This window comes from Coregonus lavaretus (genome assembly GCF_964263955.1).
Source record: "Coregonus lavaretus genome assembly, chromosome: 36".
NCBI classification, from domain to species: domain Eukaryota; kingdom Metazoa; phylum Chordata; class Actinopteri; order Salmoniformes; family Salmonidae; genus Coregonus; species Coregonus lavaretus.
In genome coordinates this window covers 27,941,599-27,959,105 of record NC_140023.1, presented here as the reverse complement: position 1 = coordinate 27,959,105, position 17,507 = coordinate 27,941,599, and the positions used below count along the sequence as shown (strand labels likewise).

At 46.3% G+C, this 17,507-nt stretch overlaps 1 protein-coding gene across 1 annotated transcript; it reads right to left on the bottom strand.

The window, feature by feature from the left end:
• Positions 1–310: 310 nt before the first annotated feature.
• Positions 311–17,285, bottom strand: LOC311110782 (E3 ubiquitin-protein ligase TRIM21-like; the record flags this gene model as incomplete). Its single annotated transcript, XM_084153347.1, has 5 exons — positions 311–900; positions 5,277–5,419; positions 5,567–5,586; positions 5,695–5,931; positions 17,085–17,285. 5 exons carry the CDS (start codon positions 17,283–17,285, stop codon positions 311–313), a joined length of 1,191 nt encoding a protein of 396 aa, XP_084009473.1.
• Positions 17,286–17,507: the final 222 nt, after the last annotated feature.

Below are 17,507 nucleotides of genomic sequence, written 5' to 3'. Positions count from 1 at the left end.
ATGAAGTGCATTTTAGGCCAAACATCTTCCTTCTGTGGCCCTGTGTGGTTTACAGAGCAGCAAAAAAATATATAGCTAAAACCACTAATACTTTTGTTAGAAAGTTAAGGATGTCTCTAAAACTGGAACCACAATACATTTAAAACGATCTTGATCCTCCCGTTATATTTCAAAACAGCACCTTAAATACAGTCATTAATAGATTACAGAATGCATATTTAAGTACTTGAATAGATAAAAGAGCAGCAACATGAGAAATTTGACAAAATCTTTAAGAATAGAGTCAGTAGGAGCATCATAAGGAGCAGAGTCAGCATTTCTGGGCATTCTGGAAAACACTAGGAGGTGGAGGTGCGTTACAGATCACAATGGGTTTGGCGTTTGTACCATTGTGGTCATGACCTGAGCACAACGCCAGGTGGAGACAGTCCCTGAACGCCCCTGCGCAGAACGAGAACAGAGGGGTCATGTTGTCCGCCCCCAGGAAAGACACCAGGCCCGCTGGGAAACTACATAGGACCCCAATATGGCTGAAGTGCTTTGTGACAGGCAGCTGGTGGGGCACCCCACCGTGCCAGGCTGTGTACTCCCCATCAAAGAACTCCACAGCCCAGGAGTCAGAGCCACGGCCCAGCCAGCAGTCCTCGGCGCGGCCCTTGCGGGAGATGGTGGGGTAGGTGAGGCCCAGCTCCCAGTAAGTCTTCCCAGCCACATCTATCTCCCAGTAGTGACGCCCGGAGCTGAAGCCCTGCAGGCTGATCACGTTGAGGGTGGTGTCAAAGCGGCCCGGGAGCTCTGGTAGTTCCTGCCAGGTGTCTGTGTAGGTGACACTGTCACCGCGCGGGGAGATGATCAGCTTGGGGTGCGCTGTCTCTGGGTCCAGGGAAACCTCTGTGGAATCTGGGGACAGATGTGTATTTTTACAGTGAGAAATGACTGTATTTAAAAGAAAATATTATCACTGGCTGGGTATGGCAAGCAATAACCGCTTTGAAATCACAGAGTTTTAGGTTTTAAAATCAAATCAGATTTTATTTGTCACATGCGCCGAATTCAACGGGTGTAGACTTTATAGTGAAATGCTTGCTTACGAGCCCTTCCCACCACTGCAGAGTTCTAAAAAATAGTAACACAAGATAAATAAAATACACAAGAATGGATCTACAGTGCCTTTGGAAACTATTCAGATCCCTTGACTTTTTACACATTTTGTTAGGTTACAGCCTTATTCTAAAATGTATAAAATGGTCCCCCCCCCCCTCATCAATCTACACACAATACCCAATAATGACAAAAACAGGTTTTTAGAAATTGTTGCTAATTTATAAAAAATAAAACACTGAAAAATCACATTTACAGAAGTATTCAGATCCTTTACACAGTACTTTCTTGAAGCACCTTTGGCAGCGATTACAGCCTCAAGTCTTCTTGGGTATGACGCTACAAGCTTGGCATACCTGTATTTGGGGAGTTTCTCCCATTCTTCTCTGCAGATCCTCTCAAGCTCTGTCAGGTTGGATGGGGAGCGTTGCTGCACAGCTATTTTCAGGTCTCTTCAGAGATGTTCGATTGGGTTCAAGTCCGGGCTCTGGCTGGGCCACTCAACTCTTGTCCCGAAGCCACTCCTGCGTTGTCTTGACTGTGTGCTTAGGGTCATTGTCCTGTTGGAAGGTGAACCTTTGCCCCCAGTCTGAGGTCCTGAGCGCTCTGGAGCAGGTTTTCATCAAGGATTTCTCTGTACTTTGCTCCGTTCATCTTTGCCTTGATCCTGACTAGTCTCCCAGTCCCTGATGCTGAAAAACATCCCCACAGCGTTGTGCTGCCACCACCATGATTCACTGTAGGGATGGTGCCAGGTTTCCTCCAGATGTGACACTTGGTATTCAGGCCAAAGATTTCAATCTTGGTTTCATCAGACCAGAGAATCGTGTTTCTCATGCTGTGAGAGTCTTTAGGTGCCTTTTAGCAAACTCCAAGCGGGCTGTCATGTGCCCTTTACTGAGGAGTGGCTTCCGTCTGGCCACTATACCATAAATGCCTGATTGGTGGAGTGCTGCAGAGATGGTTGTCCTTCTGGAAGGTTCTCCCATCTCCACAGAGGAACTCTAGAGCTCTGTCAGAGTGACCATCAAGTTCTTGGTCACCTCCCTGACCAATGCCCTTCTCCCCCGACTGCTCAGTTTGGCCGGGCGGCCAGCTCTAGGAATAGTCTTGGTGGTTCCACATTTCTTCCATTTAAGAATGATGGCGGCCACTGTGTTCTTGGGGACCTTCAATGCTGCTGACATTTTTTGGTACACTTCCCCAGATCTGTACCTCGACACAATCCTGTCTCGGAGCTCTACGGACAATTCCTTCGACCTCATGGCTTGGTTTTTGCTCTGACATGCACGGTCAACTGTGGGACCTTATATAGACAGGTGTGTGCCTCTCCAAATCATGTCCAATCAATTAAATTTACCACAGGTGGACTCCAATCAAGTTGTAGAAACATCTCAAGGATGAAACAGGATGCACCTGAGCTCAATTTCGAGTTTCATAGCAAAGGGTCTGAATACTTACATAAATAAGGTATTTCTGTTTTTAATTTTTAATACACTTGCAAAAATTAAAAAACACCTGTTTTTGCTTTGTCATTATGGTGTATTGTGTGTAGATTCCTGAGGATTTTTTTTTATTGAATCCATTTTAGAATAAGGCTGTAACGTAACAAAATGTTGAAAAAGTCAAGGGTTCTGAATACTTTCGGAAGCCGCTGTATATATAGGGAGTACCAGTACCAGATCAATGTGCAGAGTTACAAGGTATTTGAGGTAGATATGTACAGTGCCTTCAGAATGCATTCAGACCCCTTTACCTAAAAAAAAAAAATGGTGTTACAGCCTGAATTTAAAATTGATTAAAATGAGATTTTGTGTCACTGGCCTACACACAATACCCCATAATGTCAAAGTGGAATTGTGTTTTTAGACATTTTTGAAAATGAAAAGCTGAAATGTCTTGAGTCAATAAGTATTCAACCCCGTTGTTATGGCAACCTAAATAATTAACAATTTGCTCAACAAGTCACGTAATAAGTTGCATGGATTCACTCTGTGTGCAATAATAGCATTTAACATGATTTTTGAATGACTACCTCATCTCTGTACCCCACACATACAATTATCTGTAAGGTCCCTCAGTCGAGCAGTGTATTTCAAACACAGATTCAACCACAAAGACCAGGGAGGCTTTCCAATGCCTCGAAAAGAAGGGCACCTAGTGGGAGCTCAGCCCCAGTGATGTACTGGGCTGTCCGCACCACCCTCTGTAGCACTTTGCGGTCGAGGGTGGTGTATTTGCCATACCAAGCTGTGATGCAGCCAGTCAAGACGCTCTCGATGGTGCAGCTGTATAACTTTTTGAGGATCTGAGGGCCCATGCCAAATCTTTTCAGCTTGTCGTGCCCTCTTCTTGACTGTGCAAGTGTGTGTGGACCATGCTAAGTCCTTAGTGATGTGGACACCAAGGAACATGAAGCTCTTGACCAGCCCCGTCAATGTGGATGGGGATGTGCTCTCCCCTCTTTCTCCTATAGTCCATGATAAGCTCCTTGGTCTTACTGACGTTGAGGGAGAGGTTGTTGTCCTAGCACCACACTGCCAAGTCTCTTACCTCCTCCCTGTAGGCTGTCTCATCGCCTTCGGTGATCAGGCCTACCACTGTTGTGTCGTCAGCAAACTTGATGATGGTTTTGGAGTGAATAGGGAGTACAGGAGGGGACTAAGCACACAACCCTGAGGGGACCCCCTGTTGAGGGTCAGCGTGGCGGAGGTGTTGGTGCCTACCCTCACCACCTGAGGGCGGCCCTTCAAGACATCCAGGATCCAGTTGCAGAGGGAGGTGTTCAGTCCCAGGGTCCCCAGCTTGGTGATGAGCTTGGGGGGAACTATGGTGTGAACGCTGAGCTGAATGACAGCATTCTCACATACAGTGAGGGAAAAAAGTATTTGATCCCCTGCTGATTTTGTACATTTGCCCACTGACAAAGAAATGATCAGTCTATAATTTTAATGGTAGGTTTATTTGAACAGTGAGAGACAAAATAACAACAAAAAACATCCAGAAAAACGCATGTCAAAAATGTTATAAATTGATTTGCATTATAATGAGGGAAATAAGTATTTGACCCCCTCTCAATCAGAAAGATTTCTGGCTCCCAGGTGTCTTTTATACAGGTAACGAGCTGAGATTAGGAGCACACTCTTAAAGGGATCTCAGTTTGTTACCTGTATAAAAGACACCTGTCCACAGAACAATCAATCAATCAGATTCCAAACTCTCCACCATGGCCAAGACCAAAGAGCTCTCCAAGGATGTCAGGGACAAGATTGTAGACCTACACAAGGCTAGAATGGGCTACAAGACCATCGCCAAGCAGCTTGGTGAGAAGGTGACAACAGTTGGTGTGATTATTCGCAAATGGAATAAACACAAAAGACTTGTCAATCTCTCTCGGCCTGGGGCTCCATGCAAGATCTCGCCTCGTGGAGTTGCAATGATCATGAGAACAGTGAGGAATCAGCCCAGAACTACAAGGGAGGATCTTGTCAACTATCTCAATGCAGCTGGGACCATAGTCACCAAGAAAACAATTGGTAACACACTATGCCGTGAAGGACTGAAATTCTGCAGCGCCCGCAAGGTCCCCCTGCTCAAGAAAGCACATATACATGCCCGTCTGAAGTTTGCCAATGAACATCTGAATGATTCAGAGGAGAACTGGGTGAAAGTGTTGTGGTCAGATGAGACCAAAATTGAGCTCTTTGGCATCAACTCAACTCGCCGTGTTTGGAGGAGGAGGAATGCTGCCTATGACCCCAAGAACACCATCTCCACCGTCAATATATGCTTTGGGGGTGTTTTTAGACTGATCATTTCTTTGTCAGTGGGCAAACGTACAAAATCAGCAGGGGATCAAATACTTTTTTCCCTCACTGTAGTTATTTCCCCTCTTGTCCAGGTGGGAGAGGGCAGTGTGAAGTACAATTCAGATTGCGTTTCTAGGTACAGAAACATGCTGCATATTATAATGTCTTATCCACACATAAATTATAGATGTAACAAATGTATCTATAATGAAAGAACTCTGACAAACCACATGGTGTAGACTAGATGATCCATGTTTTTTTTTTTTAAGTACCTGCGTAACTCTCCAGTTGTAATTAACATCACAACATCTTGAGAATGAAATCATTAAAATGTAGAAGACATCATGGAATACTAAGGGAACTCACAGCTCCTGATGAGTCTCTTGGTGATGGGGGTCTGGGAGCGGATGAGTAGCAGCATGTTGTTGGTGAGGCTGAGGATCTGGTCAGCTTTAGGCTCATCCAAGTTCACTTTGCTGGGGTCTGTCCTGCTCAGCAGATCCATCACTCTGGGTGAGAGAGGACAGACACCAATATTTACTGCAGGGGCCCTCACATGAACAGTGACAGTTTATGATCAATAATGATAATTGAAAACATCTCTGTTTCGCATGTGGTATTAGAAACAAAACATTTATCTGGATCAAATGACATACCTGCCTACTATCTCAGTGTCCTAGAGAAGATGGAGAGGAAATGAAGATAGTGATAATGAATACAACAGTATGTACTTATCACAGTTACATCCATCAACAATATCCATTGAACTGAAGAGCCAAATCACCATTGAATAAGGCAGTAGAATGTCCTTCTGGGCCAGCTCAGAAGTGAGCCTGGCCAGATCCTGCTCTATCTCCTGAATGATGGTACAGTTCTTCTCCATCAGGTCCTCCAGGGCTGTGACTGCAGCTCTCTCCTCCATCTCTAGCTGGGTTAGAGTCATCCTCAGGTCCTCATCCAGAACCCTCTGGATGTCCTCATACTTCTTCCTTATACTCTCCCTCATCGCTGATGACTTTTTCTGGTTGGGTGACACAGAATCAATCGGTGTGAAAGTCATTGCAACACATCCCATCTTAGAGCTTCATATGCTACCATGTTTTGAGAGTTTTTCACCACAAATAGATACCATAGAAATATAGATGTGAGATGTGACCATAGAAATATAAAGTAACACTTCATTTTAATGATCCTTATTACAGTGTAATTACATGTGTAATTACACTGTAACAAGCATTGAAGTTAACTGTAATAACTCATAGTTACACTGTAATAACAACAGGTGGTAATTGCAGTCTGTAATTACAGAGGTATAACAATGAATGCTTGTTACAAATGGGCAAGTTTTCACTAACTTCACCAATTTTGTGTTTTGTTTGTTCTCAGCTTAATCTGATTCAGTAATAACTATCACAAGGCTGTAATCTCTTGTGGACACATGCGCTGGGTGCCCAGACATTACATAAACTCTATTTTCTTACCCTTGAACGCACACTCTCAAAAATGTCCACTCAATATTGTTGCGAGCACTTGCCCCCAAAAAGTGTACCATCTGGGTTAACTTGGTTGAGTTTACAAAAACAGATAAGATGTTGGTCAACATCACTGACTGGAGTCTACCATACGGGTGTCATCCTCAAGTGGGTGTCATCCTCAAGTGGGAGAATAAACACACTAGTACAACACAGAGTACATGTAATATCTGCAGAAGTACAATGTTATTACTAGGTGTTACACAGGATTTAGCTAGTTAAAATGAAGTGTATCTTGAGGAGTACTTACTTTTAATTAATGTGTACTTATATTACAATACCCATCCTGACAATCTTGCCTTAATTTTAAAGCTTCTGGAAGCACCATCCAAGTGAGAAAATAAACACACTAGTACACCACAGAGCACATGTAATATCTTCATACCAGTGGCGGTCAGTGTCGTTTATGATGAGGGAGGACACATTTATTTTTCATGAGCATGTCTGTCTATTACAGCATGTTGGATGACTGTCATTCAAATTCCATTCACCCAGTTCAATGTAACATCGATAGGTTTAGGCTACTACGTGATACTCTAATTTTCCCTATACTCATCATGAGGTTGTTACAACCTAGCCTATGAATGAAAGTTTACAACGTAGGTGCACACAGGTCGAGAGAAAAATTTGAGATGACAGACAGTGACACATTCAGTACAGCCTTGCACACTCTTGCCTGCATCTAGATGATCTAGGGTGTAATCATTAGTCCAGCAGTTGCAAATGAGAGTTTCTAGACAAATTCAGGTATTTTTATCCCTGTTTTGTTTGCTTCCGTTTAAGAAACGTTTTTCAACACCCCTGATCATGCATAAACACAGTTCACTTTCATAGCAGCCACGTTGAATTCATTCTAGCCTCTATGCATTCTCCTCCTCTCACCTTTTCCCTTCGTTTGTGGACTTCAATGAACAACACATCAGCTGTATGTGACCAGGCGAAAAAACCTTTCCAAGCCAAACCATGTCATAACCACTACACACAGCCTACATCGTTGTCATTACAGTGTATACTCAGTAAGCAGTTCCCCCGGTGGCAATAAATTAATACAACCAAAAGCTTACCTTGACTTGGAAGGGTTCCTGTGTTAGCTAACATAGCCGGGTGTTTGAGTAACTAAACTAGCCAGCTGCATTTGCTAGCTAGCTAGCTAACATAGTATCTCTCTATTTGAGCCTGGTGTTTGAGTAACTAAACTAGCCAGCTGCATTTGCTAGCTAAGTAAGTGAAACTGAAAGTGAAAAAATCACTCTCTCTCGTTCTCTTACTTATCCTTCCTTTTTGAAGAAATTAATTTGTTGAAAACTGTTCAACTATTGTTTTCCTCTCTCTTTGAGTCAACTACTCACCACATTTTATGCACTGCAGTGCTAGCTAGCTGTAGCTTATGCTTTCAGTACTAGATTAATTCACTGATACTTTGATTGGGTGGACAACATGTCAGTTCATGCTGCAAGAGCTCTGTTAGGTTGGAAGACGTCCTCCGGAAGTTGTCATAATTACTGTGTAAGTCTATGGAAGGGGGAGAGAACCAAGAGCTTCCTAGGTTTTGTATTGAAGTCAATGTACAAAGAAGAGGACGGAAGCTAGCTGTCCTCCGGCTACACCATGGTGCTACCCAACAGAGTGCTGTTGAGGCTACTGTAGACCTTCATTGCAAAACAGTGTGTTTTAATCAATTATTTGGTGATGTGAATATATTAAGTATAGTTTTATCTAAAAAATTATAACTTTTTCAATGTTTTACCATTTTTATTTTTTATGAAATTCACTGAGGAGGATGGTTCTCCCCTTCCTTCTCTGAGGAGCCTCCACTGCTGCATACGTACTTTGTAATTACTAGGTGTTACACAGGATTTAGCTAGTTAAAATGAAGTGCATCTTGAGGGGTACACAAAGTATGTTACCCATCCTGACAATCTTATTGTTAGCTTCTGAAAGCACCATCCAAGTGAGAAAATAAACACACTAATACATCACAGAGCACATATATCTAATATCTGCATAGGTACAAGGTTGTCACTAGTTGTAACAAAGGATTTAGCTTTTTAAAGATAAGTGTAACTTTACAGTTACCTATGAGCAATTTCTATATACAGTGGGGAGAACAAGTATTTGATACACTGCCGATTTTGCAGGTTTTCCTACTTACAAAGCATGTAGAGGTCTGTAATTTTTTATCATAGGTACACTTCAACTTTGAGAGACGGAATCTAAAACAAAAATCCAGAAAATCACATTGTATGATTTTTAAGTAATTAATTTGCATTTTATTGCATGACATAAGTATTTGATCACCTACCAACCAGTAAGAATTCCGACTCTCACACACCTGTTAGTTTGTCTTTAAGAAGCCCTCCTGTTCTCCACTCATTACCTGTATTAACTGCACCTGTTTGAACTCGTTACCTGTATAAAAGACACCAGTACACACACTCAATCAAACAGACTTAACCTCTCCACAATGGCCAAGACCAGAGAGCTGTGTAAGGGATAAAATTGTAGACCTGCACAAGGCCGGGGTGGGCTACAGGACAATAGGCAAGCAGCTTGGTGAGAAGGCAACAACTGTTGGCGCAATTATTAGAAAATGGAAGAAGTTCAAGATGACGGTCAATCACCCTCAGTCTGGGGCTCCATGCAAGATCTCACCTCGTGGGGCATCAATGATCATGAGGAAGGTGAGGGATCAGCCCAGAACTACACGGCAGGACCTGGTCAATGACCTGAAGAGAGCTGGGACCACAGTCTCAATGAAAACCATTAGTAACACACTACGCCGTCATGGATTAAAATCCTGCAGCGCACGCAAGGTCCCCCTGCTCAAGCCAGCGCATGTCCAGGCCCGTCTGAAGTTTGCCAATGACCATCTGGATGATCCAGAGGAGGAATGGGAGAAGGTCATGTGGTCTGATGAGACAAAAATATAGCTTTTTGGTCTAAACTCCACTCGCCGTGTTTGGAGGAAGAAGAAGGATGAGTACAACCCCAAGAACACCATCCCAACCGTGAAGCATGGAGGTGGAAACATCATTCTTTGGGGATGCTTTTCTGCAAAGGGGACAGGACGACTGCACCGTATTGAGGGGAGGATGGATGGGGCCATGTATCGCGAGATCTTGGCCAACAACCTCCTTCCCTCAGTAAGAGCATTGAAGATGGGTCGTGGCTGTGTCTTCCAGCATGACAACGACCCGAAACACACAGCCAGGGCAACTAAGGAGTGGCTCCGTAAGAAGCATCTCAAGGTCCTGGAGTGGCCTAGCCAGTCTCCAGACCTGAACCCAATAGAAAATCTTTGGAGGGAGCTGAAAGTCCGTATTGCCCAGCGACAGCCCCGAATCCTGAAGGATCTGGAGAAGGTCTGTATGGAGGAGTGTACCAAAATCCCTGCTGCAGTGTGTGCAAACCTGGTCAAGACCTACAGGAACTGTATGATCTCTGTAATTGCAAACAAAGGTTTCTGTACCAAATATTAAGTTCTGCTTTTCTGATGTATCAAATGCTTATGTCATGCAATAAAATGCAAATTAATTACTTAAAAATCATACAATGTGATTTTCTGGATTTTTGTTTTAGATTCCGTCTCTCACAGTTGAAGTGTACCTATGATAAAAATTACAGACCTCTACATGCTTTGTAAGTAGGAAAACCTGCAAAATCGGCAGTGTATCAAATACTTGTTCTCCCCACTCTATATAATTACTGACTACTCATTACCAAATGAAAAAACCGACAAACAAAAGATGAGCTCCTCAACTTTATTGCAATGTAAAAAGACCTCACATTTCTTACAAAATTACGAGGATTTTTATTGTTAGATTAATAATTTGATTAATTAGATTAAACAAAGATATAGGCCTACGCAATAACATAAAACATTCTAGTGGTGGTGAGTAGTAGCCTAGATAGTTAATTTAGAAAAACAGAATTGTATTTTTTTCCCTTTTTAAAATTGCAAGTAAAAATGGAAATCAAATTTCTCTGTCTCTGTCTTCATCTGTTTCTTTCTTGTAAGCATTTTCGCATCCTGGAGACTGAGACCTTGTGGGAATCTACGGTAGATACAGTGAGGGAAAAAAGTATTTGATCCCTGCTGATATTGTACATTTGCCCACTGACAAAGACATGATCAGTCTATAATTTTAATGGTAGGTTTATTTGAACAGTGAGAGACAGAATAACAACCAAAAAATCCAGAAAACGCATGTCAAAAATGTTATAAATTGATTTGCATTTTAATGAGGGAAATAATTATTTGACCCCTCTGCAATACATGACTTAGTACTTGGTGGCAAAACCCTTGTTGGCAATCACAGAGGTCAGACATTTATTGTAGTTGGCCACCAGGTTTGCACACATCTCAGGAGGGATTTTGTCCCACTCCCCTTTGCAGATCTTCTCCAAGTCATTAAGGTTTCGAGGCTGACGTTTGACAACTCAAACCTTCAGCTCCCTCCACAGATTTTCTATGGGATAAATGTCTGGAGACTGGCTAGGCCACTCCAGGACCTTAATGTGCTCTTCTTGAGCCACTCCTTTGTTGCCTTCACTGTGTGTTTTAGGTCATTGTCATGCTGGAATACCCATCCACGATCCATTTTCAATGCCCTGGCTGAGGGAAGGAGGTTCTCAACCTAGATTTGACGGTACATCGCCCCGTCCATCGTCCCTTTGATGTGGTGAAGTTGTCCTGTCCCCTTGGCAGAAAAACACCCCCAAAGCATAATGTTTCCACCTCCATGTTTGACGGTGGGGATGGTGTTCTTGGGGTCATAGGCAGCATTCCTCCTCCTCCAAACACGGCGATTTGAGTTGATGCCAAAGAGCTCGATTTTGGTATCATCTGACCACAACACTTCCACCCAGTTCTCCTCTGAATCATTCAGATGTTCATTGGCAAACTTCAGACGGGCCTGTATATGTGCTTTCTTGAGCAGGGGGACCTTGCGGGCGCTGCAGGATTTCAGTCCTTCAACGCGTAGTGTGTTACCAATTGTTTTCTTGGTGACTCTGGTCCCAGCTGCCTTGAGATCATTGACAAGATCCTCCCGTGTAGTTCTGGGCTGATTTCTCACCGTTCTCGTGATCATTGCAACTTCACGAGGTGAGATCTTGCATGGAGCCCCAGGCCAAGGGAGATTGACAAGTCTTTTGTGTTTCTTCCATTTGCGAATAATCGCACCAACTGTTGTCACCTTCTCACCAAGCTGCTTGGCGATGGTCTTGTAGCCCATTCCAGCCTTGTGTAGGTCTACAATCTTGTCCCTGACATCCTTGGAGAGCTCTTTGGTCTTGGCCATGGTGGAGAGTTTGGAATCTGATTGATTGCTTCTGTGGACAGGTGTCTTTTATGCAGGTAACAAGCTGAGATTAGGAGCACTCCCTTTAAGAGTGTGCTCCTAATCTCAGTGTCACACCCTGGCTCTGGGGACTCTATATGTTGAGCCAGGGTGTGTAGTTTCTATGTGTTTTGTTCTATGTTCACAGTCTAGTTCTTGTATTTCTATGTTGGCCAGAGTGGTTCCCAATCAGAGGCAACGAGTGTCAGCTGTTGCTGGTTGTCTCTGATTGGGAGCCATATTTAAACAGTCTGTTTTCCCTTAGTGTTTGTGGGATCTTGTTCCTTTTGGTGTGTTCCGTGTTTGTTGTGTTTAACATAGGACGTCACGTTATCGTTTGTTGTTTTGTTGTTCGTGCATTCATTAAATAAAATAAGTATGTTCGTTCATCACGCTGCGCCTTGGTCTACTTACTCTAACGATCGTGACAGAAGATCCCACCATACCAGGACCAAGCAGCGTGTCCAGGAGCAGGCAGCCTGGACATGGGAGGAAGCGCCGGGAAAGGAGCTGGAGAGGTTGGCGATGGCCCAGGTGGGCAAAGTGTGGTCCTGGCAGGACATGCTCGGGGGAAAAGGGCCATGGGCTAAGATTAAGGCCCTGGCGAGAGAGGAGCAACGGCGTCAACAGTGTCGTCGTCGGACGGACGAGAGGCAACCCCAAAAAATGTTTAGGGGGGGGCACACGGCATGGGCGACTGGGCAGCAGGAGGCTGCCACAGGGCGAATTGGGAGGTTGGCAGAGGAGGCCGCCAGGTTACGGGGGCCACTGGTCAAAGAGGGGAAGGAAGGTGTAGAGGCACGGCGAGAGGTACTGGGGTGTGTTACCAGTCCGGTCCGGCCTGTTCCAGATCCCTGCGTAGGGCCAGTGGTGTGTGTCCCCAGTACGGTCCGGTCTGTTCCTGCTCCCCGCACCAAGGTAATGGTGCGCGTCGCCAGCCCGGCCCGGCCTGTTCCTGCTCCTCGCACCAAACCTACAGTGTGCGTCGCCAGCCCGGCTCGGCCTGTTCCTGCTCCTCGCACCAAGCCTACGGTGCGCGTCGCCAGCCCGGCTCGGTCTGTTCCTGCTCCTCGCACCAAGCCTACAGTGCGCGTCGCCAGCCCAGCCCGGCCTGTTCCTGCTCCCCGCACCAAGACTACGGTGCGCGTCGCCAGCCCAGCCTGGCCTGTTCCTGCTCCCCGCACCAAGCTAATGGTGCGCGGCGCCAGCCCGGCCCGGCCTGTTCCTGCTCCACGCACCAAGCCAGGGGTGCGAGTCGTCAGCCCGGTCCGCCCGTTCCTGCTCCACGCACCAAGCCAGGGGTGCGAGTCGTCAGCCCGGTCCGGCCCGTTCCTGCTCCACGCACCAAGCCAGGGGTGCGCATCGTCAGCCCAGTCTGGCCCGTTCCTGCTCCACGCACCAAGCCAGGGGTGTGCGTCGTCAGCCCGGTCCGGCCCGTTCCTGCTCCACGCACCAAGCCAGGGGTGCGAGTCGTCAGCCCGGTCCGGCCCGTTCCTGCTCCACGCACCAAGCCAGGGGTGCGAGTCGTCAGTCCGGTCCGGCCCGTTCCTGCTCCACGCACCCAGCCAGGGGTGCGCATCGTCAGCCCGGTACGGCCCGTTCCCGGCTCCACGCACCAAGCCAGGGGTGCGCATCGTCAGCCCGGTCCGGCCCGTAGCTGCTCCACGCACCAAGCCAGGGGTGCGCATCGTCAGCCCGGTCCGGCCCGTTCCTGCTCCACGCACCAAGCCAGGGGTGCGCATCGTCAGCCCGGTCCGGCCCGTTGCTGCTCCACGCACCAAGCCAGGGGTGCGCATCGTCAGCCCGGTCCGGCCCGTTTCTGCTCCACGCACCAAGCCAGGGGTGTGCGTCGTCAGCCCGGTCCGGCCCGTTCCTGCTCCACGCACCAAGCCAGGGGTGCGAGTCGTCAGCCCGGTCCGGCCCGTTCCTGCTCCACGCACCAAGCCAGGGGTGCGAGTCGTCAGTCCGGTCCGGCCCGTTCCTGCTCCACGCACCAAGCCAGGGGTGTGCATCGTCAGCCCGGTACGGCCCGTTCCGGCTCCACGCACCAAGCCAGGGGTGCGCATCGTCAGCCCGGTCCGGCCCGTAGCTGCTCCACGCACCAAGCCAGGTGTGCGCATTGTCAGCCCGGTCCGGCCCGTTCCTGCTCCACGCACCAAGCCAGGGGTGCGCATCGTCAGCCCGGTCCGGCCCGTTCCTGCTCCACGCACCAAGCCAGGGGTGCGAGTCGTCAGTCCGGTCCGGCCCGTTCCTGCTCCACGCACCCAGCCAGGGGTGCGCATCGTCAGCCCGGTACGGCCCGTTCCCTGCTCCACGCACCAAGCCAGGGGTGCGCATCGTCAGCCCGGTCCGGCCCGTAGCTGCTCCACGCACCAAGCCAGGGGTGCGCATCGTCAGCCCGGTCCGGCCCGTTCCTGCTCCACGCACCAAGCCAGGGGTGCGCATCGTCAGCCCGGTCCGGCCCGTTGCTGCTCCACGCACCAAGCCAGGGGTGCGCGTCGTCAGCCCGGTCCGGCCCGTTTCTGCTCCACGCACCAAGCCAGGAGTGTGCGTCGTCAGCCCGGTCCGGCCCGTTCCTGCTCCACGCACCAAGCCAGGGGTGCGAGTCGTCAGCCCGGTCCGGCCCGTTCCTGCTCCACGCACCAAGCCAGGGGTGCGAGTCGTCAGTCCGGCACAACCCGTGCCTGGGTCACCGGTGCCTGGTCAGGTACCGGTCAGTTGCTCCACACCGGAGCTGAAGCAATCCGCTCCTACGATGTCCAGTCCAGCTCCAGCCAGCGGGGCCAGACCGGACCAGGGGCGCTACGGGGGAATTATTGGAAGGTGGTGGGCAAGCCCGGAGCCGGAACCGCCTCCGAGGAGGAATGCCCACCCAGCCCTCCCCTGTTTGGTTTATGTGGAGGCGCGGTCGCAGTCCGCGCCTTTGGAGGGGGGTACTGTCACACCCTGGCTCTGGGGACTCTATATGTTGAGCCAGGGTGTGTAGTTTCTATATGTTTTGTTCTATGTTCACAGTCTAGTTCTTGTATTTCTATGTTGGCCAGAGTGGTTCCCAATCAGAGGCAACGAGTGTCAGCTGTTGCTGGTTGTCTCTGATTGGGAGCCATATTTAAACAGTCTGTTTTCCCTTAGTGTTTGTGGGATCTTGTTCCTTTTGGTGTGTTCCGTGTTTGTTGTGTTTAACATAGGACGTCACGTTATCGTTTGTTGTTTTGTTGTTCGTGCATTCATTAAATAAAATAAGTATGTTCGTTCATTACGCTGCGCCTTGGTCTACTCACTCTAACGATCGTGACACTCAGCTCGTTACCTGTATAAAAGACACCTGGGAGCCAGAAATCTTACTGATTGAGAGGGGGTCAAATACTTATTTCCCTCATTAAAATGCAAGTCAATTTATAACATTTTTGACATGCATTTTTCTGGATTTTTTTGTTGTTATTCTGTCTCTCACTGTTCAAACAAACCTACCATTAAAATTATAGCCTGATCATTTCTTTGTCAGTGGGCAAACGTACAAAATCAAATACTTTTTTCCCTCACTGTAAGAAGAATGTATCTATGACAATTTACATTACACTATAGTAATTATCATCATCATGATTTCTATAGTTTAGGCCTGCTACCTAGCTAGTAGTTGTGTTATCCAGCTAGCAATAATAGTGTTTACTAACACTAATAAATTAGCTAGTGTTTAGCTGCATTGAAAAGGGAAAAGGAACTTTTGTTACTCATAGTGAGGTGACACAAGTAGCAAGCTAGCAAACTAACGTTAACATGCTGGGTGTGTCTCACGTAATACACTTGGGGTACCGATACCCTGAGAACAAGGATCAGGGAAGATTAGACCATCGAGCCCAACTAACATTAGCTAGCTAGTTAGCTGGTGAGTAGCGACCATAGCAAAGCTATTTCCCAGATTAGGTAGCTAGCTAGTCAAATTTAGAAAACTAGATATCCCAAAAAACTCAACAGATTGCATTGAAAGTCTATTCTGTAGATGGTAACTAGTTAGCTAACTAGCCTAGAGAAGCTCATGTTAGCTAGCTACAGTTAACTAGCTAGCGTAGCCAAAACTGCTGTTGACTTTGCACACTGGTGATACTTTCAAGAGAACTGGGAACTGAGAAAAAACGAGGTAAAATCATGATGTCAGTGATCTTCAGGTCGGAAAGTCGGAGCTCTTGAAAGATGCCAGAATTTCCAACTTCGAATTCCAAGTTGTATAACCGTTCAAACTGATTATTCCCAGTCGGAGCTCATTTATTTCAGAGTTCTGAGTTTCCTTGAAAGCACTGAAGTCGGAGATTTCCGAGTTCCAAGTTCCTGGTGGTTTTGAACGCGGCGTGACCTTCTTCTCGACCTGTTCTTTGCGCACTGTCACATGACGTTAGTGTCAACAATTGTGGGCCCGTTCAAGGTCTTCGTTATTTTGAGCATGCTGCGCAGATGGGTAGATGTTGACATGATGCCTTAGTTCCTGGTATAAATAAATAATTGCACCAATACATCCCATCCAAAAGTGAGATTGTTCCTCAACAGTGAAACCCTTGCAAGGTTACATGATGGAATAAAAGTTTGTCTTATGAACATTTTAAGTGCATTTATAAACCATTATTCAACCAACCTTAATAGGCTTTCAATTTGTCAAGCATGAATGACTATCTCACAATTTTAACCATAACTGTTTATTCATGTGTCTAAACATTTTTAATTGCTGGTTAAAGTAATTGACCGATTGTCAAATGCACCGTTGATTTAACAATTGAAAGTATTTTTTTTATGTGAACTGTTTGTGAACTTGTTTTTGCCATTGGGCCTGGGCATCAGACGACAGAGCCCTTTGTTGCAGAGTTGTGTCAGTCAATGAGGTGGTCGGTTTTAAAATGGCTAAATTATTACATGGTTTGTGCAGGCTGAAATGTGCAGGCTGAAATATAGTGCTTTGGGATATTTGGTTGGGATGCTATCGGAAACGTTAAGATTTGTAACAAGCATGGTAACAAGCATTCGTTGTTCCACCTCTGTAATTACAGACTGCAATTACCAGCAGTTTCATGTTGTTATTACAGTGTAACTATGTATTATTACAAGTAATTACAATACTTGTTACATACTTGTTACAAGGACACCTTAAAATGAAGTGTTACCAAACATAATTACTAGAAGGGCCAAAGCCCCTCAGACCACAGCAATTTGACTGGAACACTCATGTGTGCATTCAATATGACTGACATGATATTGTGATGCATGTGACCTCTGTTCACACAGATGAATCCCCATGCTGTTAGTTTACTTACAGTGATTTCAGTTTGCTTTGCGCTTAGTTTCTTAATTCTGAACATCACCGCTTCTCTTTGCCTCTTCAGACATTCCTGGTGCTTCAACAGCATCTCCTGGGGAGAGAAAGTTTCAGAAATACAAAAAAAAGAGCCAAGATGGATTCCACCAAATTCTCTCTTTTGAAGCACAGTAGCACACACCTGATCCTGGGTCTTCATCTCCAAGGTCTTATTCTAAGCGAGATTATCAGTTATACCAATGACGAAGAGCTTGGCTAACGATGCAGCCAAGGGAAGTTGTAATAAACCAAAGACTTTCAGTCCTGTGTCAGTGAATCTTAAATCAGTATAGGCTACTCTCATTCTCTTGTGTCTTTCTGCTTGTGTCTCTCTTCCTCTGTTTATAGAATGGCCTGTCTCATACATACCATACCTCTGTAG